The sequence below is a fragment of the Acanthochromis polyacanthus genome, chromosome 9 (assembly GCF_021347895.1).
Source record: "Acanthochromis polyacanthus isolate Apoly-LR-REF ecotype Palm Island chromosome 9, KAUST_Apoly_ChrSc, whole genome shotgun sequence".
Classification (NCBI taxonomy): domain Eukaryota; kingdom Metazoa; phylum Chordata; class Actinopteri; family Pomacentridae; genus Acanthochromis; species Acanthochromis polyacanthus.
Window position 1 is genome coordinate 11,579,694 of NC_067121.1, and position 24,135 is coordinate 11,603,828.

At 40.1% G+C, this 24,135-nt stretch overlaps 1 protein-coding gene across 1 annotated transcript; it reads right to left on the reverse strand.

Moving 5' to 3' along the window:
- Window positions 1–1,736: 1,736 nt before the first annotated feature.
- On the reverse strand, window positions 1,737–23,907 carry LOC127535410 (oocyte zinc finger protein XlCOF8.4-like). Its single transcript, XM_051953354.1, has 4 exons — window positions 23,436–23,907; window positions 19,789–20,379; window positions 7,293–8,042; window positions 1,737–5,127 (listed from the first exon to the last, which is right to left on the reverse strand). The coding sequence occupies exons 1-4, from the start codon at window positions 23,584–23,586 to the stop codon at window positions 4,310–4,312; spliced, it is 2,310 nt and encodes a 769-aa protein (XP_051809314.1). The 5' UTR covers window positions 23,587–23,907; the 3' UTR covers window positions 1,737–4,309.
- Between the last annotated feature and the right edge of the window lie 228 nt (window positions 23,908–24,135).

Below are 24,135 nucleotides of genomic sequence, written 5' to 3' on the forward strand. Positions count from 1 at the left end.
GACATCAGATGTGACGTGGATGGAAACGTGGCCAAATGCAGACAACAGGGTGCGATTGTTACAGTGTACATGTTAAATGGTTGTATTTATATAGCGCTTTTCTCCAAAGTTTGAGCATAATGCATCACATTCACACACTGATGGTGGGAGCTGCCATGCAAGGCACTAACCACGACCCACCAGGAGCAATTAGGAGTTAGGTGTCTTGCTCAGGGACACCTCAACATGAGCACAACGGGCCAAGGGGTCGAACCACAACCCTCTGGTTGTAAGACGGCCACTCTACCCACTGAGCTACACCGCCCCAACATGTTGTTGGTTTTTGACTTTTATTTCTTGATTTCTATTCTGCCCCCTGAATTCTGAGATTCTGCCTTTTTTTTTTTGTTTACAGTAAACTTTATTTTTTGTAAGGTCCCAAATTTTCATGCAAAGGCATAGAGAAAATATGTAAATGTTGTTGAATTGTTGCATTCTTGATTCATTCTCGTTGCAATATATTACAATGATTTAGAACACTGAAAGTGCAAAGATCTTATTTTATAATAAAATATTGATTTATCTAAAAAGAAATCATTCAAACTTGAAAGATTACAATTTATTTAATGTGAAGCTCTCTGTTAGTATTTTGCAGTTCAGTGTGCTCAGAGTGACAACGTTCGTTTCCAAAGTGAGACTATTTGCTAGTGTTGTGGTTAAATGAGCTTATTTTGAGACGTGTATGAAGTGTTTTGTTGGTGAGAAACAGTTTTGGGGATGAGATTATCTGTTTAGCTGAGATGCATGATGGAAATGCAGGCTGTGTAAAGAGTTTTGAACATGTGACTTCAGTTTGGACGAATGCTTGTTAGCAATTGAAAAAAACTGTAAAAAGAAGTCTGATTATGAGAAAATGGCCTCACTTCCTCCATGAACTGTTACCTCAGCTGACATTTTCCAAATAACTTTCAATTACTACTTTTAAGACTGTAAAAATTTAATCTAAAATCCGGCATCCCTCAAGGATCCAGCTTTTCAATGAATGTAGAAAACCTGGAAGAAAAGGAGGGAAGGTGAGAGACATAATAAAGGAGGAGAAGGAAGCCATAGAGAAAAGATTCAATAATCACTTACTTACCTAGCCTAGCCGCGCTAGACCCCATGTTCTGACGGCACAAGGGTCTAGGGAAGCTCGACAGGGAGGGAGGCGGGCTAAAAGGTTGTCTATCAAATCCCTCTGCAGCAATTGGGTAGGTATACAACCAATCAACGCAACGAATAGGCTGACGTAGTTCCGAGAGCACCGGCGGATTGTGGCTAAGTCCCATTAGCTTCCCAACCAGCGGAGCCAACTGGTATATTAAGGATTTGCCATATCCCGTCGGCATAAGTCCAAATACGTCTTTCTTCTCAATGAAACACTTCAGTGCCGTCCTTTGTTTATCTTTCAAGTTGAATTTTAGCTTCAAATCTTTAAGGGCTGTGGCCAAAGCCGAGTCGAAAGATAACTGTTTATTGTAAACTGGTTGTTTCTGTCAGAATCGTCACGCCTCTGTTGTCACTTCGTTACGCCCGCCTTCTGACTCTACACTTCATGGTGATTGGTCCGGCCAGTTTTAGGAGCATCCAGTCTTGAGCCTTATGGAGGGTAACTAGACCCACCCTGGCAGAGAATTAAATTCGTAGCCGTGGGTTGTCTAGCGCGGCTAGGCTATTACTTACCCTGATTAATAATAGAACAACCACAGTGGCCAGAATTCAATAAATTTCATTTTTATTTCTTTTGAAAATACAAAACAAAGAAAATCTGACTTTACTTTCAATATATATTTATCTTTTCAAAGGTCAGCTAACCTCGTGCACGCAGTGACTACTACTGTGGAGGTCGTATGATGACCGTGAACCATGCTACAATTGGTGGGTATCACATTAACAGTTATTGATCATGGTTTTGTCCAACAAGCCACTGAATTAAATCAGAGTGAAAACACTACAATTAAAGAACAAACAAAAAAACAAGAACATGACAGTTTTTAAAGGCAGTAAGACTGCAATGGCAGGTTTAGAGATATCTTTGTCATGTGAAAAATGTAGGCACTCACACAATAAAGGGTTCTAGTCACAATTCCTGCCCCTGACAGGTGCTACTTCTGAGCTAGTGCTATTTTAACCATCTATACTTCAAGTCCAGCCATCAAAAATGCACTGTTCATCTGGGACACACAACTGAATCAATCAGATGATTTCTTTTCATTTTAAGGGTGTCCATTTGAAATGCTTAACACTGCCTTTGACTGCATTTGTTATAAATGATCTCGACCAAATCAAAGGGACATCTCAAAAATTATGTGACCTTCCCAAAATCTTGGAATCAATGAGGTATTTCAGGTCTCTTTAGTAAAGTTTATTACATATTCGTCATCTTACTACCGTTCCTTCACTTTCTCCACAAAAACTTCACCATGTGGTCATTCACTGGTTTTGGTTAGTGGAAACTCATATGTTTTAAATCTTGCCTCCATTCAAAATTCACAGCATCTGCTTTTTGAAACAACTGACAGAATATTGAACCGACATTATCAAGACGTGTTCACATGCAGCTTTGGAGGTGATGACAATTTGAGGAACAATAAATGAGGATGAGGTTCGACTCTGCTAACTGCTATCACTTCAACAAATTATTTTATACTAGCTTTTAACCACATCTGCAGCAAAGCTAAACTTCAAGCACCTTCATTGGATGCCCTCAACAGAAGAACTCAATCCATATTGTAAAATAAAATATGCTGATGATGCACTGATCACTGCACTTTAGTAAAATTATGATGTAGACTGATTTAACTGTGAAATATTGCAGTAAAAATAGCTAATAGAGCAGAAACCATTAGCTGATATGCTACATCCATGCGTTTAGCATGGGTTTGTATCAATTCTGAAAAAAATACTAAAAGAAAAAAAAAAAAAATCAGCATTTCCTGATTTATTAGCTAATGTATCCATATTGATCTTCTTTAAAATCAGGAGATTTGCTTAAAGCACATCACTTGTAATGTAAAGGACACATTTCTAACCCTCTGAACCTCAAAATCTGCAGTTTGAAAGGCACGTCTTAAAAAAGAAAACAAACTTGTAGAAATGACACATTTTAGATGCAGCAGGAATTGTAAAAACTGAAAGAACTATTAGACTTTCTTCCTTCAACGTTTCACTGGAAAACTTATCTAAATCTAAAATCATAATTTTTACCAAAATTACTTTCATCTACATGGCCTTTTTCAAAAAATTGCCCAAATGAAACTGTTTGCATTAATCAGAATCTGCATTAAACAAAAATTGGTAAGTCTGCTATGTGTCAAATATTCTGGGACTTGTTGGCTGAACTTCAGCTACTAAGCAGGTAGCAAACAAATGAGGAAATAAAATGTCTATAATTTTTTTAGAGACAACATTATTATCTAGTAATGGCAACAATCGTGGGCACTTGAATGAATGCTGTACATGTTGACTCCAGTTTCTTCCCAATTTTTGAAAAATACGTAATCCAAGTAATTCAGCTTTTGCTCGTTCTTGATTTATGACATTACAGCTGTGTTGTTGACCTTTTTATAATCTCTCTACTTCTAACCACAACTGTTCTGTTTCCATAGAAGCACAGGCCTTTATATTGCAGTGAAAAAAAATGAAAATGAAAATGCGACCGTAGCAAAAAAATACTGAAAAAGTGCTTTAGGTTCAGAAGGTTAAGAATAGAATTTCGAATCTTAGCATGAAAAAACACAAAAATCACACGACTTACAGTACGTGTTGAACTGGTTTATGTTTTAAGCTTCTTAACTTGTACTGTGAAATTGCACAGTAAAAAACAAAAAATAGCCTTAATAATTTCAATAAACTAATGACAAGCCCAACTGACAGCTCTGCATATAAATTTTTTTTGGTTTCTCTTGATAGTAATTAAATTATTGTCACTCAAAAGCTGAGCCTACTACGGCAATCGTGTTCGCTGTCTCTGCCAACAAAACTCAGTCATGTCGAAAATAGCTTTCCCTCTACTGTAAGAGGAAGATGGAGGAGGTTAAAGTAGCAGGAGAACATTTGTGCCAGGAATTTAGAAATGTGGAAGAAGTCAGACGGATCAGTCTTTTGGTGTCTGCACAAAAAAAAGAAAAAAAAACATGATTAATACTATGAATGGAGAACAATGCAGTTTGTTCCTCAGCTTTAGCCATTGAAAGTTTTGGTTGATATTGAGCAGTTTTGTAGATCTCATGAGAACATAATCTTGTGTCTTTTGCCGTTTGCTACAACTGTATTTTCCCCGTTGTGGACATTATGAAGGATTGTTTTCCAAGTGCAGTTTAAGGTGCAGTTTCAGGATGGTCATCTGATTGAAAGTCTTCCCACATATTTCGCAGCAGAAGGACTGCTCTGTGATTTGCTCACACTGGTGCCTTTGAAACATTGTGAAACTATCAAAGCTTTGCCCACAACTTGCGCATATAAAGCTATTTTGTCTGGGGGCGTCCCCGACACCGCCGTCCTCATGCTCGCCCGAGGCGGTCATCGTAAGTTCAAAGAAGCCTCCCTCATGAGTCCTGCCACTCACTGAGCTGTAATCATTCACAGACACCTCATGTGTAAGACGCTGATCATGTGACTCAGCTGCTAAAGTTAAATCAGAGCTTCCTGGCTGCATTCCCAAGACTGGATACTGATCAATATGCATGACGCTTTCCTTTTCTTTGTTGTCGTGAAAAGCTAGATCTTTGACTGGAGATGTGTATTCCTGCTGCTCACTGACTCCGGCAGCAGGACTGAGGTGATACTTGACATCTTGCAAAAGTAGACAGGATGTTTGTTCAGGGGCATCATTGCTCTTTTCCATCCCAGACGTCCACAGCTGACTTTGGTCCGATGCTCCTGATCTACCTTCAGCTCCTATTTGACCCGGAGTCTGAAAATCCTCCCTGTTTGGCTCAAGCTTTACCATTACAGTTTCCTCTTTGACTGTCTCGCCGTATGCAGGACCTGGTAACTGTTCCTCTAAAGCGACCAGTCCGTTCTTGGGTTCCAACAGGTTCTCTAATAGTTGATTGTCAGGCATTGTGAAGATCAACTGAGTAGCCTCAGGCACGTCTGGATTCTCCCCTTTTCAGAGAAAAAGACAAAAGAATTAAATGAGCAACCAGTGTTGGACAGCTGAAATGGAGCACAGGACTCAACCTTAAGACAAATGCTAAGTAACAAATAACGAACTGCAGTTGATAAACCACTGACAGGTGATGTGACTATTATTCAGTCCGTCCAGGAATTCGCAATGTTGCAATCACGCGAAATCAACCAATCTCTGCGAATTTTGTGCGGCCTTGCAATTTTGTCCAATCACCGCAACTTTCCCGCAATTTTGGCCCACCTCCCATGAGTTCCACCAGTCCTAGCAGCTCCCAGCGCAAATGTAAAACACGTACATCACCGAATTCACTCCCTTGTTTCTGGTTTGAAGATGCAGACATGTGCGATACTAATGTCTCACTTACCAACAAAAATTACTGCTGAAGACCGTGATAAACAATTAATTCACTGACGTTCTTCATCAAAGCGGAGCTAAACTGTTTTACACTGGTGCAATATTTTGTTGGAATACAAAAAAAGAAAAAAAACATCAATTGATAAACACCATTTTTCCCTTGTTTTTTTTAACCACAAAACATATTAGAACGGCTGAAATGAGCGGACAACAGACCAGACAAATCACCATGATGGAAACTGTTGCATCGAGATACGTTAGAGCACTGAAAGAATGAGGTAAATTAGATTAATTATTCCACCAAAGAACACGGCAGAGTTATGTGACAATTGGTGCATGTGAATCCTTCCTCTGTTACCAACATCACTCAAAAACGGACTCAGAGATTTGAATGAAATTTTCAGGTTCGGTCAGAAATGACACAAGGACCAAGTGATTAGACTTCGGCAGTGATACGGCTTAAAGTTTGGATCCACGGATTTGTTAAGGATTTCCCATTGAGGTAGCGGCACGGCGTCTGATAGCAGCACGGTAACCATGGTAACAAGTGAATGCTACCTCACATCATTGACAATCACATCATTGTTATCCTACAACAAATCTACCACTGTGGACGTATCGGAAATGACACAAGAAACAACTGATTAAATTGTGGAGGTATTTCTGAGTCCCATCAATTCCCGTCTATGCCCCGCTACATATTCATGTCACGCGATTCAGTATGTACACATGCAGAACACACACCTGTGTTCAGCGCGAGGTCAGGGAAGGAACAGTTTTGGTAGAGTACTGCGCTCTCTCAGTGCTGTTCTTGTTATTTGACGTGACAAGCCGTGAGCGGGTGTTTGAACACGTGTGCCAGGAAGTGAAATTAACTTTTGGAGCCACTGACATATGTCCAAATATGATTAATTCAAGAGTAAATTATCATTTTGTCTTGCAAATCTACCAAACACGTCATGTTAAACCAGTATCTGGCTGCTGCTAATGTCCCACCATGGTGTGCTAGCTTGTGGAAATGGTTTGGAACGTTAAATGATAAACTTTCGGAATAAATATTGTCAATTACAGAGTTGAAACATGTTCTACAAGCTGGAAAAAAATGCAGCTTTTTAGCAATTATCACTGTCTCCCGCAATTTCATCACAACAAATGAGCTTAAAACATCGCAATTATTATTGCAATTTTTTAGAAAAGCTGCCGCAAATTCAGGCATTTTCGGGCGCAACAATCATGAGAAACGCCCGCGAAATCCTGGAGAGACTAATTGTTGATCATTTTATCTCAATGGGAAACCCTGGCTTCTGGCATTCATGTGAAAGTTACTTTGACAAGTACCTCCCAAAGACACTGCATCAGTCCTACACAGTATTAGTCAGGTGGTCTTAAAGTTGTGGAAGATTGGCATATTTTCCTTAAAATAAATCTATTTCAAGACATAGACTTTACACCTGCATGTAATTTCAGGAAACATTACCCCCCCCCCAAGAAAAAAAAAACTCCAAAAACTGACTGGTTCTAGCAACTGAAACGTGAATATCTACAGAATCTCACGACAGCTTCTATGATGCTAATCTAACACAAATAATGATCATGATAATCAGGATCTTGCTATTTTGTGCAAATTTCTTTAAGTCATCCTTGGCTTAGAGTACTTGATGTGAGTTACATTGTTTCAGGAATGTTAACAACACGAAAGATAAATCAATCAAGACAACAGTGGGTTTCTGAATAAAAATAATTAGTTGCATCTCGTCTTTATTTGGAGTGACAGTTTGTCTCTTACCATTCCTGTGTGTCTTCATGTGGCCCTTGAGACTGCTTTTCTGGTTAAAGCACCTCCCGCAGATGTGGCAGCCGTACGGTTTCTCCCCGGTGTGAATTCGTAAGTGTCTCTCAAGGTGGCCAGCTCGCTCGAAGATCTTGCCACAGTACGAACAGGCAAAGCATTTCTTTGGTTTGATCACCTGAAAAGATCTAGGTCTCCTCTGCTGACGATGATCCATCGAGTCCTCTGTTAAATTGTGTAAACCTGTTTCGTTTGGCATAAGTGTGTCTGAGGATCTGTAAGGTGTCTGGGAGATCATGCTGGTTTTGATTTCCCCGTATGGTTTCCCTGGGAAAGAGAAGGGGCTACAAGAAGCTTCTACCGGTGACTGGAGTAACTGAGCTATCCTTGGGTAGGAGGTCACGTTCTGCGCTGAGTTGCTGAGAAACTCTGTGCTGTCCAGCTCTTGGTTGCTTTGTAATCTGGACATCCACTGCTGACTTTCTCCCTCCAATGCTGTGAAGGTCTCACTGAGGTTGTCAGAGCCTTCCCTTGTCTGCCGATTTCCTTCGTGAAACAGTGGTTGTGTTATTTTCTCCTCTACAGGCTCAGATTTTACCTGTACAGGTGTGGGCAGAATGTCCTCAGTCTTATGGACATCTCCAGCCTGACTCTCCTCCTCTTGGCGTTGTGTTTCAATACAAGGGTTCACCTCAGGAGTCGACTTCTGTTCGCCCATTTGGGTCTCAACTAGTCTGGACTGAATATCTGTTTGAGCAGAGAGAAGAACATTTTACCAGAAACATCTATGAAAGAGCCCATATTATTATATAATATACCTGTAAAATCCATAGAAAATCTGTAGGATCTATAAATGCTAGCAAAAATGTATTAGAAATAAACACAAACAAAATCAACCACAGTTAATAGTCAGCTGGGTCATTCAATCAAACATCGAATACAAACACTGCAAAGTCTGTGTGTAAGGCACGAAGGTGGCAGTATCTGGTGCATCTGACTCAAAGGAACATTTCAAATCAAAACCACAACAGATGAATATCCATAAGGCAGAGAATCAGCAACAGATGACGAGGTTTGTGTCCCAGATGCCCTCCAAAAAACGTCTGAAATTCTGCTTTGCAACTTCACAGCACAACACAATCTGCTGATGTCTGACTGAACTTGAAACAAACATATGTTAATTTGATTGATTGATTTCGTACACATCCACAAGCGGCTTAAATTAAATCAATATAATTTACTCAAACTGCTCAGTCAGTTATTAAAGCTCAGTGAAAATACCCTTTTCATTTCTGTGACCATATAATTGAAATTAAATAAAAAAGTATTCTATTTTGTTAAGTATCGCTGTAACATAAAACTGCACATGGTTCAGAAATTATCACTAGCTTACTTCTACATTATTATTATTTTGTTACAGTGCTCAAGTTTGGCCTTTCCAAGATGACTTCAGTATTTTTAATCATATTTCAACTCTGGATCAATGCCATTATAAGAATTAATGTTGAAATTTTCACGCTTTTATACTTAATATTTCCTGAGATATTATCAGGGTTCTCGCCAGCGCATTTCAGCGTAACGGGCCGTTATGATAAATTACGCTGAAAAAAAATCCTGGCGAGAACCCTGATTATCGTTCAATTGTAACCTCAAATTTCAATGTGTGGAAAAATATGCTAAAAATAGGTTGACAGGAAGTTTTTTCTTAAACATAATCTCAAAAAACACTTGACATACATCAAACTGAAATGTCTATATAAATATCCATATTTCATGCTCTAAGTACTTCAAGCAAATGGAGATGGTCAAGCAGAAATTGTTCTAAAAATTTGATGATTTAAGATGGAATGACCCAAAATGTGTTACATAGAGACATAACAGAAGGGAAAACCTGGACTTTAAACAGGCCTACTAGTCAGGTAAACAGCCGTATTTGCTATGGAGAAAAATAACTGTTTGCCGTGCACTTTGGGCTTTTAAAGACTGCAGACCTTTTACACAGTCAAAAAAGCTACATTGGCTGGCCAGAAAAAAAAAGTCGCCACTCAGATTTAAGTAAGCAAATAGGTAAGAGCCTTCTATTGGATAATTACTGCAGTGATGAATATGTTTTATCTGGCAACAACTTATTTAACCCTAGCTGATGCAGTGAGGAGCTTCTCATTTCTTTAACATCCATGTTGGAAGACATGTCCTGTGGTCATGGAAAGGATGCTAATCTGTCTCAGAAGGGTCAAATTATTGACTTATATCAAGCAAAGAAAACAACTAAACTACTAAAAATCAGGTTAAGAACCGTCCAACGCATGATTACAACCTGAAGGATAGTGGTGAACCATCATCTTCGAGGAACAAATGTGGTTGGTCATGTGGTTTGATGAGTCCAGATTTACCCTGTTCCAAACTGATAGGTGCATCAGAGTAAGAAGGCAGATGAAGTGATGCACTCATCATGCCTTGTACCTACAAGTCTGTGGGGGTTAGGGTTATGATCTGGGGTTGGTCAGGTTCAGCAACGTCATGTTCCCAAAGAATGAGGTCAGCTGACTACCTGAACAGACTGAATGACCAGGTCTTTCCATCAATGAAGTTTTTCTTCCCTGATAGCATGGGCATATTCTGAGATGACAATGCCAGGATTCATAGAGCTCACATTGTGAATGAGTGGATCAGGGAGCATGAGACATCATTTTCACACATGGATTGGCCTCCAGAGTCCAGACCTCAGCCCGACTGAGAATCTTTGGAATGAGCTGGAGAAGACTTTGTCTGACTCTCCCATAATAAACAAAAGATCTTGGTGAAAAACGAATGCATCTATTGACAGAAAAAACTGCTGTGACATTGCAGAAGCTTATCAAAACGATGCCATGAAGAATGAGTGTCATACTCACAGCTAGAGGCAGTCCAACAAAATATTGGAGTGTGCGACTTTTTTTTTTTTTTGGCTGGGCAATGTATAATACATGAAAGAAAATTAAATCCTAAAAAAGTGTAATAGGGGTTCTTTAAAATTTGTAAACATCCCATCAATACCATTTCAGCAACTTGATATTGCAATTTTGTGCATTAATTCCTCAACCAATCAGTCTGTTTACATCCCTGTTTCCGTTTCCACCAGCGTCTGCATTACCGTTTCATCATCTGTTTACAAGGTTATCAGCAACATAATTTGGCATATTCACAAATTAATCTGCAGAGTAAATAACAAGCCTTTGTTCAAATACTCCTGTCTAATGACACAAAGTGCTGATATAGTAAAAACTGACTTAATGCCATTTACTTCATTGAGAAATTGATATTTGTAAGCAGTGTTTTATTGCAGACACATCCTTAGCCTGAATTAAAAAAACAGATAATTACAAGTTGAAACAAACCTTCAAACCTGGGTGAAAATTAAATAGTTAATCAGTCCAAATGTGCCTACAAGAACAGGTAATGCTGTCCTTCAGTACGACAGCTAGCAAAATGGATTTAAAGCTCCACTGTGGAACACTGAGTAGTCCGAAGAATTAACAACTATTTCAATAATTTATCATTTCAATCATTATTTAATCAGAAACACAAAAGACTTAATTGCTCCATGGTAAAATAAAAAGTCTTATGTTACAGCACAGTGGATATTTTGGGGTTCTGGCAGGTTTGTTAATTAATTAATGATTAATTGCTATATAAAAACAGCCATTTCTTGCTGCCCTGCTGCACTGACATAAGCGAATTAAGCTTCTGAAGTTCTCTTCAGGGGCCGTACAGTGGAGTAGTGGTTAGCACTTTCGCCTTGCAGCAAGAAGATCCCTGGTTTGCGTCCCGGCTTTCCCAGGAACTTTCTGCATGTTCTCCCTGTGCATGCATGTGTTTTCTCTGGGCACTCCGGCTTCCTCCCACAGTCCAAAAACATTACTCTAAATTGCCAGTAGGTGTGAATGTGAGTGTGATTGTTTGTCTGTATATGTAGCCCTGCCACAGACTGTCCAGGGTGTCCCCTGCCTTTGCCCGAGTCAGCTGGGATAGGCTCCAGCACCCCCCGTGACCCTAGGGAGGATAAAGTGGTGTTTAGAGAATGGATGGATGGAAGTTCTCTTCATTAATGCAACCAAGAGAAAACCAGCAACCACTACTTGCTAAATCTAAACCATCTGGGAAGACGTGTGTGGAAGCGTTTTGGATTCAACACCACAGATGGAAAAAACTGTGGATAAAGCTCAAGCTGTTTGCTGACACTTAAAACAGCAGCTGCAGAACAGAAAGATCCAAGCCACATCCCATCTCATACCAATACTCTAGACTATGGGGGGTGTTTTAGAATAAATTCTAAGAAACGCGTTCATTCTCATTTGTCCGACACAGATAATTTAAAATACTAGCATCCTTGGAGGTGTAATCCTCAAAAGAACTCAAAGTTTTGACATTTTTACAACATGAAATAGTCATCAACTGTATTTTATGGGGCGTGACAGCTGTTAAAACTATTGTGGTCTCTAAATCGAACACAAAAAGTGCATCAGAATCTGTGTGGCTTACCAAGATTGTCAAGTATTCTCCAAGGTAAACATCAGTATGCTCTATCTGCACACACTGGAAGGAGTTCTTAATCACGGGTCTGCATAATTGGCCCTTGGTGCAGGTTTATTTGCATGCTAATATTAGCAGAATTAAAGATTAGAGCAAGAGTGACAAACATGCGAACAGCAAGACAAAAGCCTGCTGGACTGGACCCGCCAATGGGTCCATTCCAGCCCATGAGACGACTTTGCAAAGTGTGTGGATTACAGAGAAGACATTAACTGCAAATTGTAAATTTGTAAAACCCTAAATTTTAAATAATTTCTACACTTTGACAAGTTGCTTTGATCATAAAGTAAAATACTCTATTGCTCAGTTTTAGTCATATTTTGTCAAGTTTTTGCATTTTTTTTGTCTAATCTTTTGTCGTTTGTCTCATGTTTTTGTTATGATTCCTTTTTGTCTCAATTTGGTCATTTTGTTCTGCTTTATTCATTGTTTTTGTCTCATTTGTCATTTGTGTCTTTTTTTCTCTCGCTTGTGTCGTTTGTCCATTTCTTTGTCACTGTCTCATTTTTGTAATATTTTGTCGTTTTTGTCCTTTTGTTGTTTTGATCATAACGTAAAATACTATATTGCTCAGTTCCAGATACATGTGACTAAATGTTTTGTGCCTTTGTAGATACTCTGATGTGTAAATGATAAACTGAGGCACAACATTTTGAAATTGAACTTATTTTTCTTAAGAAATTTCAGGTTGTTCATGTTTGTAAAAAGATAATTCCTTAAACGTGAACATTTTTAGAATGTGCTTTTTTGCACTAAAACAAAGGAAAATTTTAAGTTTTTGTTATTTATAGGTTATTACGCTCCGATTTTATTGGTGCGGCGCATTTGAGATCAAATTGGGCGGCATGTGGCCCCAGAACTAAAATGAATTTGGCACCCATGGATTAGAGCATCTCCTGAAGGTCTGGAGGACAGGTTGAATGCTCCAATAGTTTCACTGTTACATGCGTGAACTCAGGTTTGATCTCAGTAATTAATATCAAATGGATGTTAAAGATAAAAGACGATCTTTTTCCAAATCCAGCCCGGTGAACTCAGCTGTCAGCAGGGCCCTTTTCAATCCCATCCCCCCTCTGACTGTCATTCCACCTACACCACAACATTTTTCTCTGCTTAGTGTGACACCGAGGAATGTCACAGTCAGAAGTCCAGCTGTGAACTGAACCGAGACTTCCAAAACTGAAAATAGAATAAGAGAAGATAATTTACCACTTCTCCGCATCATTTCTCTATCTAGACCAGTTTAAAACTGATTCCAGGAGGAAGTCTTTATCTTTCAGTCATCCAGCTGAATACAAAAACTGTACGAGTCTCCAGACATCCAAGATTGGTCACCCACAAATCTGAGAGCCGCTCTAATCCTGCAAAAGGGTCCTTAATCCTCAGCAGCTCCACAGATGGAGGGCCCAACCTCTCTTAGGAGGAAAACATTGAAGGAATGTCTTCATCCTCAAATTTATTCTCAAACATTTATCTGGAGATTGCCTGACTGTGCAGACTCTTTTGCGGCAGCACCCGCATTTACACAGATCTAACCTAATTGGCACTTGAAACCTGCCAAATATAACACCGAGTCCTTCTGTGAGAAAAAGCTGGGATTGTAAAGTTACTGAGTCATTCGAGAATGTTTAAAAATTAGATTGTGTTTGAGCGTTTTCACCAAACAGGACTGAGTCTAGGTCAGGGGTCGGCAACCTTTAACACTCAAAGAGCCATTTCGACCCGTTTCCCACAGAAAAGAAAACACCGGGAGCTGCAAAATCCTTTTGGCATTTAAAATGAAGACAAAACTGCATATATCACTTTTTTTTACCTCTATGCCCTTGTTAATTAGTGATTAATTAATTACAAAGCCTCTAATTAGACATTCATTTTTTAAATTGTGTCCTACCACTAATATTTATCTTACTTGGTTAATGTCATTTTTGCTCCTGGACCTCATATGTTATGTAATGTTAGCTGGAAATCAATGTTTTGCAAATGTCTATTTAACTTGTAAAATCTGTTTATCTTAAGCGAATAACTTTTCTCTGGTAAGTCGCTGCTCTATTTTCCAAGACGACACTCCTCTGACTCTCTGACCTGCTGCCTGGATGCTGGACGTGAAATCGATCCGTGCTCTCGCGACTAATGCCGTATTCATCTGACATATCAAAGAGTAGACACTGAGCAAGACAATTATCCGTAGTTTACATTAGTACTCACAAGTACCCGACAAAATGCAGGACTCTGCTGTGAAGGCGGAGACATGTGGCAGTGTTGTATTTGCAACAATTTAAAAAATAAAAGAAATTTGAAGGAGCAACGGCTAAGATTTAGGAATGGTGGCCCGCCGCTGCTCAATGAATGTAGAGCAAACACTGGGATCCAAAGATCAACAGGACTCCAAATGAATACACGCAGGCGGCGAGTGTCGGAGATTGACGGCTGGGACGCATATTTTGACAGATGAAAATTTAAAACGTTTTATTTTGATGTCACAAGATCACCATAATCTTCAAATGTAGAATTAAAATTATTAATCTAAAATAATAGAAATTTTAATCAAATAGTCTGCTGATTATTTTACAAAGCTACAGGGAGCCGCAACAGAGGGATGAAAGAGCCGCGGGTTGCTGACCCCTGGTCTAGGTGCTTGCACAGGAATGAAAAATGTGCCTTACAGCGGTTGGAAAACACGATCTTGAGTTTTCCACAGGCACAAACAGAGACATGGCGAAGATATTTCAGATTCTAACAGTTTGAAACCAGTTTGTGTTCATTCAAGGAAGAAAAATGAAGTTTTTACAAGATTAAAACTTCGACCTATAGCGTATTTTGGGGGCTCATTTGGTGCCTTCAATACCTGCAAACATTAAAGATCTTTTACAAGAAATAATGCATTTAATGTAAAGCTGCAATGATTATTAATTGTCAACTGCTTGATGACTGGTTCTTTAGTATGAGGAAGATTTTAAAAAATAAGTCACAATTCTCAGATTCTGATTCCAGCATCTTTACCCAAAAAACGCCAGCGAGTTTGAAATGCTTGCCGTCTTAAAAAAAAAAAAAGACAAGGAAAAAGTAAGAAAAAATACACAACAAAATAAGAGTTAGAAACTATTTTAAAAAATTAACTGAATTGTCAGATTTTTAAGATTTCCACCATACTTGTCCTTGGCTCATCTGTGAAATGCTGATCGATCTGGGAAAATTAACCAAATCTAAGCTTAAAATCAAGACGCTTCAGTAAAATCTAATTTTTTTTTTCCAAAGTCTAATTTGAAATTTTATCACTAATAAACCATGTGCTTGAAATAGATTCTATCACAAAACAACAGTGAAGCCATCAGTGACTCAGCTGTGACCAACAGTCATGGGACAAAACCTTTGCAACTTTTTGTCTGAACTGCAGGCTGCGTTTATGTGGTGCACCTAAAATTTGGTGACCACATTTTGTCTGATTAGATTTAATTTTACAGTCGTCCAGCCAAGACAATATTTTATCTTAAATAAGGGACGGGAAAATAGCAGCATTCCGAGGGGGAACTGTTTACATCTCCAGTGTTGTACCTGGGTCACCATAGGGGGAGGAAAACCGTGGCAGCCCAGATGTAACCTGGAGGATAGAGTGTGTCAAGTGTCTTCATTGCTGCGCATTTCTCCTCTATTTTGCAGATTAGTACGGTTAAAAACTGCTAAAGTGTGCTCATGACTTATGAAGCTTTAAATGGTAAATCGCTGTGTATCAGTGATATGTTGTTTTAAATGATGAAATATAAAAATAAAGCCGTTAAAAATCTGCAACAGCCTAGCCTAGCCGCGCTAGACAACCCACGGCAACGAATTTAATTCTCTGCCAGGGTGGGTCTAGTTACCCTCCATAAGGCTCTAGGCTGGATTCTCCTAAAACTGGCTGGACCAATCACCATGAAGTGTAGAGTCAGAAGGCGGGCGTAACGAAGTGACGACAGAGGCGTGACGATTCTGACAGAAACAACCAGCGCACAATAAACAGTTATCTTTCGACTCGGCTTTGGCCACAGCCCTTAAAGATTTGAAGCTAAAATTCAACTTGAAAGATAAACAAAGGACGGCACTTAGCGTTTCATTGAGAAGAAAGACGTATTTGGACTTATGCCAAAGGGATATGGCAAATCCTTAATATACCAGTTGGCTCCGCGGCTCCGCTGGTTGGGAAGCTAATGGGACTTAGCCACAATCTGTCGGTGCTCTCGGAACTACATCAGCCTATTCGTTGCGTTGACTGGTTATACACCTACCCAATTGCCGCAGAGGGATTTGATAGACAACCTTTTAGCCCGCCTCCCTCCCTGTCGAGCTTCCCTAGACCCTTGTGCCGTCAGAAACATGGGTATAGCGTGGCTAGACTAGCAACAGCCATGTTCGCAGGCTAAATGCTAACCGCAGTTTCATGGGATGTTGCTATCTCAGCACTGTCTGGCAGGAAGATCTTCACTTTCTTTTGTATATTCTTTACAGTTTTATTTGGGCTCCCACACCTGTTGTAGATTTAATCTGGGATTTAACAGATGTTAAAGCAAAGAATATTGTTACGAATTGAGGATATAGTTTTTTTTTAATAGTTTTGATAATAACTGTATAAAATGTTTCTGAATTGGTATTTACACTCCATGTGGGCACTTTGGACATGATGCTTACAAATTTTGAAATAAATTAAAGCTGCAAGCAGCGATGGACGGGTCCTCGCATCCACGCTGGTCGGTGAATCCACGCACGTCCACCAGGTGGCGCTGTGACTGAGAGTGTATGTCGGCCTCTGAATCGCATCTGGACCAGAGTCCAATCATACATGTAAAATTTCAGCCAGACTGTAGTATGTTCAGAGCAGTTATAGAGCATTTCCTGTCTATCCACCAGGTGGCGCTGTAACTCAGAGTGTATTTCACACAGTGGATGTGATGAGGGTTGGACTCTGATCACTCATGAAAAGTTTCAGGCTGATTTGATCATGTAGAGGCCAGTTATACAGCATTTACTGTGCCTCCAACAGGTGGCGCTGCGACTGAGAGTGTCTGTTGGCCTGTAGATGTGATCAGGATTGGATTGTGATCACACATGGAAAGTTTGAGGCAGATTGGAGCATGCAGAGGAGAGTTATACAGCAGTTGATGTTTCATGGCGAAGCATCAAAACGCTGATGGTCGCCATGGCCACGCCATTTGGCTTCTGGTTAAACTTTTGATAACTTTTCCAAACCAAGTCCTGCTGTGTGGACTGACAAAATTTCAGGTCTCCTGGAATTATCCCCGAGGAGGTATTAACTCTCAAAAATGAGAAAAATCATCAAAAATCTCACAATTAATCCAAGATGGCCGACTTCCTGTTGGGTTTAGGACATGGCTCCAAGAGGCTTTTTTGTGCGTCCTGATGTGCTCTATAAGCCTCCCAAATTTCATGGATGTAGGTGAAACGTGCTGGGGGGGCTGTTTGTTAAAAATACTGTAGGGGGCGCTATAGCATGTGTAGTGCCGAGATGCATACAGTGTTGTTCCTTGGGTCAATGGTGATGTGTGTGGTAATTTTTGTGAGCATTGGAGTATTCCTAACCTGTCAGAAAGGGCTTTGTTTTTCATGACGATATTTGGTTGCTACGGCAACAGCGTTGCATGAAATGTCACACCCTTCACAGTGTGTGATTGTCAAGAGGTGAAGACTCGACTGACCAATTTCCAGCATGATATCACCAAGTTTGGGGCCATTGTACCTGAAAATATAAGGCCTTAAACTTACTATTACCAACAGGTGGCGCTATGACTTTTTCAAAATTTATGAGTGTGGATGTGTTCAGACTGGACCTGGTATCCAGCATGTGAAGTCTGAGGCAGATAGGATGTTGTTCAGCTGAGATATGAATCGTTAAATTTTCATGGCGAAACATCGAAATTGGTTTGGCCGCCACAGACACGCCCTTTGATGACAAGTCACCATTTTCACTGGGATGCATCATCAATGTGTTTAGGCTGTTGTCACTGCATTTGAAGTGAATATGATCAACCGGGTAACAATAGGGCATGAAAGTGTAAAAGATGTCTATTTCCTGAAACCACAAGGTGGCGCTATGACTGTCAATGAATATCCCTATGTGGATGACATCAGGACAGGACTGTCATCATACATGTAAAGTTTCAGGCAGATTGGAGCATGTTGAGAAGAATTAGACACCACTTCCTGTTTCATGGCGAAGGATCAGTTGTTTGAGGCTCCGCCATGGCCACACCTTTTGGCTTCTGGTTGAGTTTTTGATAACTTTTCATCAGAAAGGTCTGGTGCATGTACTGGCCAAATTTCAGTTCTCTCAGACTTATCCACTAGGAGCTATAAATTTTGACAAATGTACAGCAAATTCAAGATGGCCGACTTCCTGTTGGGTTTAGGGTGTGGCTGTGATTGACTTTTTGGTGTGTCCTGATGTGGTGCATATGCCCACCAAATATTGTAGCTGTAAATAAAACATTGTGGAAGTTGGCCTAATGACCACTTTTTCAATTTTGCAGGTGGCGCTATAGAGCCATTTTTTCACACATATGCGCAACTCCCATAAAATATCAAATTTTTCGCCAGTCCTGATGTGCACGCCAAATTTCATGCGTTTTGGTTCATGATAAGGCCGCCAAAAAGGCAAGTCATTTCCCGAGGAGCGATTAAGTTTGAAAAATTTACAGCAAATTGAAGATGGCCGACTTCCTGTTGGGTTTAGGGCGTGGCTGTAATTGACTTTTTGGTGTGTCCAGATGTTCTGCATATGCCCACCAAATATTGTAGCTGTACATGAAACATTGTGGCAGTTGGCCTAATGACTACTTTTTCAAGTTTGCAGGTGGCGCTATAGAGCCATTTTGCCACGCACATGCGCAACTCCCATAAAATATCAAATTTTTCGCCAGTCCTGATGTGCATGCCAAATTTCACGCGTTTTGGAGTATGATAAGGCCGCCAAAAAGCCAATTTACTTTACGGGAGAAAAAAAAAAATAATAATAATAATAATAATAAACCCTAGGGTTTCAATAGGGTCCTTGGCACCGCTGGTGCCTTGGACAGTCGGTGCCCTGGCACCACCTGTCCTTCGCACCCTCGGTGCTCGGACCCTAATTATCAGAGAAATTCAACTTTCATTTATAACTTTCTCATATAGCACACAAGATATTTTGAGGACATTTTTTGCTTCCTAAGAAGTGCAGGACTTGCTCAGAAACTGCAAAAGCTTCAGATGGGTAACTGTGAATATCTTCTGGTTTCTGCACTAGATTATAACAATAATGTCTTTATTTTTGGGTCGTGGACCAAAAAAGACATTTCAGCGGTTTTGGTCTTCTGCACAGATCCACCACTTTCTGACATTTCTGAACTGAACAACTACTTCATTATTAAAGAAATCCAAGAAATTTACATATAAACTAGCAAAGAAAATAATCACTAGTTGACTAGTTAATTTCTTATATTTACCATTCAAAAGTTTGAGGTCAATTTAAAAAGTCCTAATTTTTTTTGAAAGAAAATCATTTTTTTCTCAATGAATGTAACATTAAATTAATCAGAAATACAGGCTAGACATTATTATGACTATTCTAGCTGGAAACAGCTGATTTTTTAATGAATATCTACATAGGGATACAGAGTCCCATTTCCACCTACCAGCATTCCTGTGTTCTGATGGTCCATTGTGTTAGCTAACGGTGTTGAAAGGCTAGTTGTTGATCAGAAAACTCTTGTTCTATTGTGTTAGCAGAGAATGTTATGGAGAACTAGTAATTTCCTCATGATGAGCTTCAGAGGACAAAAACTATAATGGCAGGTGATGCCAAAAATCTTTTTTTTTTTCCCCCCCTCTTCTGGCTTTAAAAAAAATAAAAAATAAATCAAACCACCAACCTTAAACAATCCCATACTTTACTTACATCTTCTGTGAATCTTCATGTGCTCCTTGAGGCTACATTTCTGATTGAACCTCCTCTCGCACATCTCGCAGCGATACGGTTTCTCCCCGGTATGAATCCTTTTGTGCCTCTCAAGGTGGCCGGCTCGCTCAAAGCATTTGCCACAGTATGGACAGATGAAGCCCTTCTTGAACATCAACCTCTTCACAGTCCTCCTTCGCACCGTGTTGTACGAGTTCCTGTACTGACTGTAGCCCAGCAGTCCACGGCTGATGAACGGACTGTGGTGAAACCCACTGGAACTGCCAATGCTGCAGGGCACAACCAGTCCGCCATCCAAAGGCGCTTCAGGAAGACACAACATTGAGTTCTGACCTACAGTCAAATAATCCGAGTTGTTGCGTCCGGTCTCATTTTGCGTTATTGATCTCCACTGAGCACTTTCGCACAATCCCAACTCTTCTTTCGGCTTGTCAGGTTGTCTTATAACTGCCCCACCTGCATCTTCCACAGGTTCACATTTCATCTGAGCTTCAGCTTCAGGCAGGATCTGGTGGCCTTCATGACATTTATGAAGAAGGTTCCTCTCATCTAGAGCACCACTATGACTTTCTGTGAAGAGAGAATAAACTTTGATGTAATTTTGTGCTGATAAAAACTGCGATTATCATCCCCAAAATTACATCTAACGTGAAACAACTAAAACACTCCAATAACACACGGACTGACTGATCCTCTAGCATATTGATAAATGGAAAATCTGAAGCTTTTCATTTAGTAGTTTTCATCAACAGGTAAATATGATTCTTCATAAACCTTCTTCAGGCTACAGTGTCATTACGACTCATAAGGGACTATAAGAGAAGACAGAACTTTATTATTACTGGAGAAAATGTACTTATGTTGACATGTTGCATCTCTTATCTGAATCAAGCAGCTAAAATGTCTAAATATGCTTAATTATTTTTTCAGTAGTCACAGCAAAAGTGTGTCTCTTGTGAAACTTCAGCGTGGAATCGGGCCTTACACACTGGGTGGCCAAAAAAACTAAATTAAGCAAATGGGTAAGAGCCTTCCATTGGATAATTATTGCAATGATGAATATGTTTCAGTTGACAACACCTTAGTTAACCTCAGCTGATGCAGCAAGGAGCTTCTCATTTCTTAAACAACCGGCTTATTCCATCCCAAAACACCAAATATTCAGGAAGGTGGTTGCAGCACCATCTTCAATTTTACTGTGGATGCTGGTGGTGGAAGATCATATAAAAAAGCTTTGTGTGCAAAATTACAGGCTTATACTCCCAATAATTTTTGAGTTATGGCATTTTCAAATTTTAATAATTTAGGCCAAAATGCTCTCCCCCCAATCCTCGCCTGGAAATTTTAGGTTTTAAAATGCTTATATCTCTGCTTCTGGGTATCACAGAGACTTGAATTTTTTTCTCCAAGCTCTCTACATGTTGGTTATGTCCTAGAAACAACACACACACTCAGGAGAAGTCTCTACAGAGCAGGGGGGCTTGCCCAAAATGTATAAATTATTTATAAAAAACACAAGTAGGGTTAAGGGTGTTAAAAATACCAGAAATCTTACAGACTAATGTCTTAGCACCATTTAGTATTGCTCCAGACCAGACTGGCTTATACCTTATACAGGGGGAGCCCTCTAAGCACATTATTTAGAGAGATATGGACTGCTGAACATTGCCCCCCATGAAAAATGTCCAATTTTCAATGACCCTGAAGTCAATGTAGTACAGGTAGTAGAGATCTGCAAATTTACACAGAAACTCATCTATCCTCTTACTATAGCCATGCAAAGTCCCAACTTCTAGCCATCACTGCATCATGCTCAATTTTACCCCCAAACTAGGCCATTACTGGCCTACTCCTTATGATAATATCTTTAATTCATCCTGTGTTCTATAAAAAGTTGATTGCAGGTATTTTAAATATCATTATACTTGCCTATGTAGTGACATAGGGCTTGAAAGAGTTTTGTTCTTCAAGATAAGGTATGTCCAGGAAATTTTCGAGGTGAAATGATTTGTCCTGTAATTTCTTGAATGAAAGTAGGTATGTTTATTCTATTAAATTCAGAAGTTCAGTGGGCACAATTCAGCCCTTGCAAATTATCTAAAAATGTGGAAGTTATTTTTCCAACTCCAGTTGTACACACCAGCATAAATATGCACACTATATATGCATAACAGGTAATGCTCAGATTCGTGACTACCAAAAATGGCATAGTTTGAGGGTAAAATTCAGGCATTTTGGCCTGAATTATTAAAATTTGAAAATGCCATACCTCAAAAACTACTGGGAGTAGATGCCTGTAATTTTGCACATAAAAGTTTTTTTTTTTTTTTTATCATGATCTTCCACCACTATCTTCCAAAGCCAAATTGAAAATGGTGCTGCAACCCCTATCTGTGAATTCAGACGGAATTGGTCAACCACATCAGAAGACATGTCCTGTGGTCATGGAAAGGATGCTAATCTGTCTCAGACAGGTCAAATTATTGGACTGCATCAGGCAAAGAAAACAACCCAGGAGATTTATGAAACTAGTAAAATCCGGCTAAGAACCGTCCAACGCTTTATTAAAACCTGAAGGACAGTGGTGAACCATCATCTTCGAGGAGCAAATGTGGTTGTCATGTGGTCCGAGTTCAGATTTAACCTGTTCCAAAGTGATGGGTGCATCAGGATAAGAAGAGTGATGCCATTCATCATGCCTAGTGCCTACAAGTCTGTGGGGGTTAGGGTTACAAGCTGGGTAAAAACAACTGGATTGCTTATCATCCAGGCCACAAAACAGTGATAAATGATATCTGTATCTACAAAGGCAGAAAGCATTTAGTCACAGGTATCTGAAACGTAACAATCCCGTATTTGACTTTCTGATCCAAACGACTTGTCAATGTCTAGAAATTATTTCAAGTTTACGTTAATTTCCACATCTGTCTAGTAATCTTGACCACCTGAATTGACTCACTATTACGGAAGGTTAAGTTACCTCCCAGCCATGTAAACATATAAAATTTATACATAAAAAAAAGAGACAAAAGTTGTGGCTGTGCATGAACAGCAGGGCTCCACCAAACCTGACTGACATTATATTGCACATATTGCATGTTCAATGTCTTTAAATATCTCTACAATAAGTATTCGTTTTCACAGAATGATATTCTTCAGGACGTGTCTGAAGCAGCATTTCACATGAAGTCGGCTTACTCACCGTCTAATTTGCTTCTGAAACTTGGCATCTTAGTTTTTTTAACACACGGTGTTTAATACAATTTTCAGACTGTAATTGATGTGATTTCTGGATGCCTTCTACATCTAAAATGAAGAAATATTCCTCTTGCACTTTTTCTATAAGCTTTAATCTCCCAAATGTAACCACAGGAGTGAACTCAGTCACAATGTCGAGGCTGCACTCACAATTTGGTCAATGTAAAACTGCATTACATGAGTTAAATAGGTCCTTTTAAGTTATTTCAGTTTGGAAAAACTACTGGATTTTTTATTTTTCAGGCCACAACGCAGCTAAATTTCAATAATAATTATATATATATTAAAACAGCAGTGACAAAATGATATCAGCTCCAACAGATTGCAGTCCTTTCTGGGCAGATGATCCCTCCATGGCTCCCACTCACCCTGTCCTCCTCCTCCTCCAACGCGGTGCTCGGGTCGACGAGTCACTGCCTGCTGCGCCGCCCTCAGCTCTCCGTGCAGCAGCTCGATGTCGCTCTTCAGCTTCTGGATCTCGGAGTCCCGCTGACAGACCTCCAGCCGCAGCACCACCATCCCGTCCTCCACAACTTCAGCGATTTGCCGCCGCCGCAGCTTTGGACAAGGCGTCAATCACGGAGGCGATCTGAGCGCAGAGAGCGACGCTGCCCGACATGATCACAAACCGGCCAAGTGACGATAAAAGCTCAACTTTAAAACCGACAAAAGTGACTCAACCGTCCGACAGGCGCCTGGAAGTCCGGCGGCTGTGGTTAAGCGAGGCGGGCCGCTGGAGGAGCCCGCCGTCTGTCCACAGGTTGCAGCCATTTAAAGAGCTGAGTGATGTTTTTAATGAGCCGCTTCAAGCTAGCAGCTGCTAATTGGTACAAAGACTTCTTCCTCTACGGTCTTAAAGGACGCTGACAGCTGCACTACCGCCACCTGCTGGACACCGGGTAGTGGACAAACACTGAATAATACATCCATCCATCCATTCTCTATATACCGCTTTATCCTCACTAGGGTCGCGGGGGGTGCTGGAGCCTATCCCAGCTGACTCGGGCGAAGCCAGGGGACACCCAGGACAGGCCGGCAGTCTGTCGCAGGGCTACATATATAGACTAA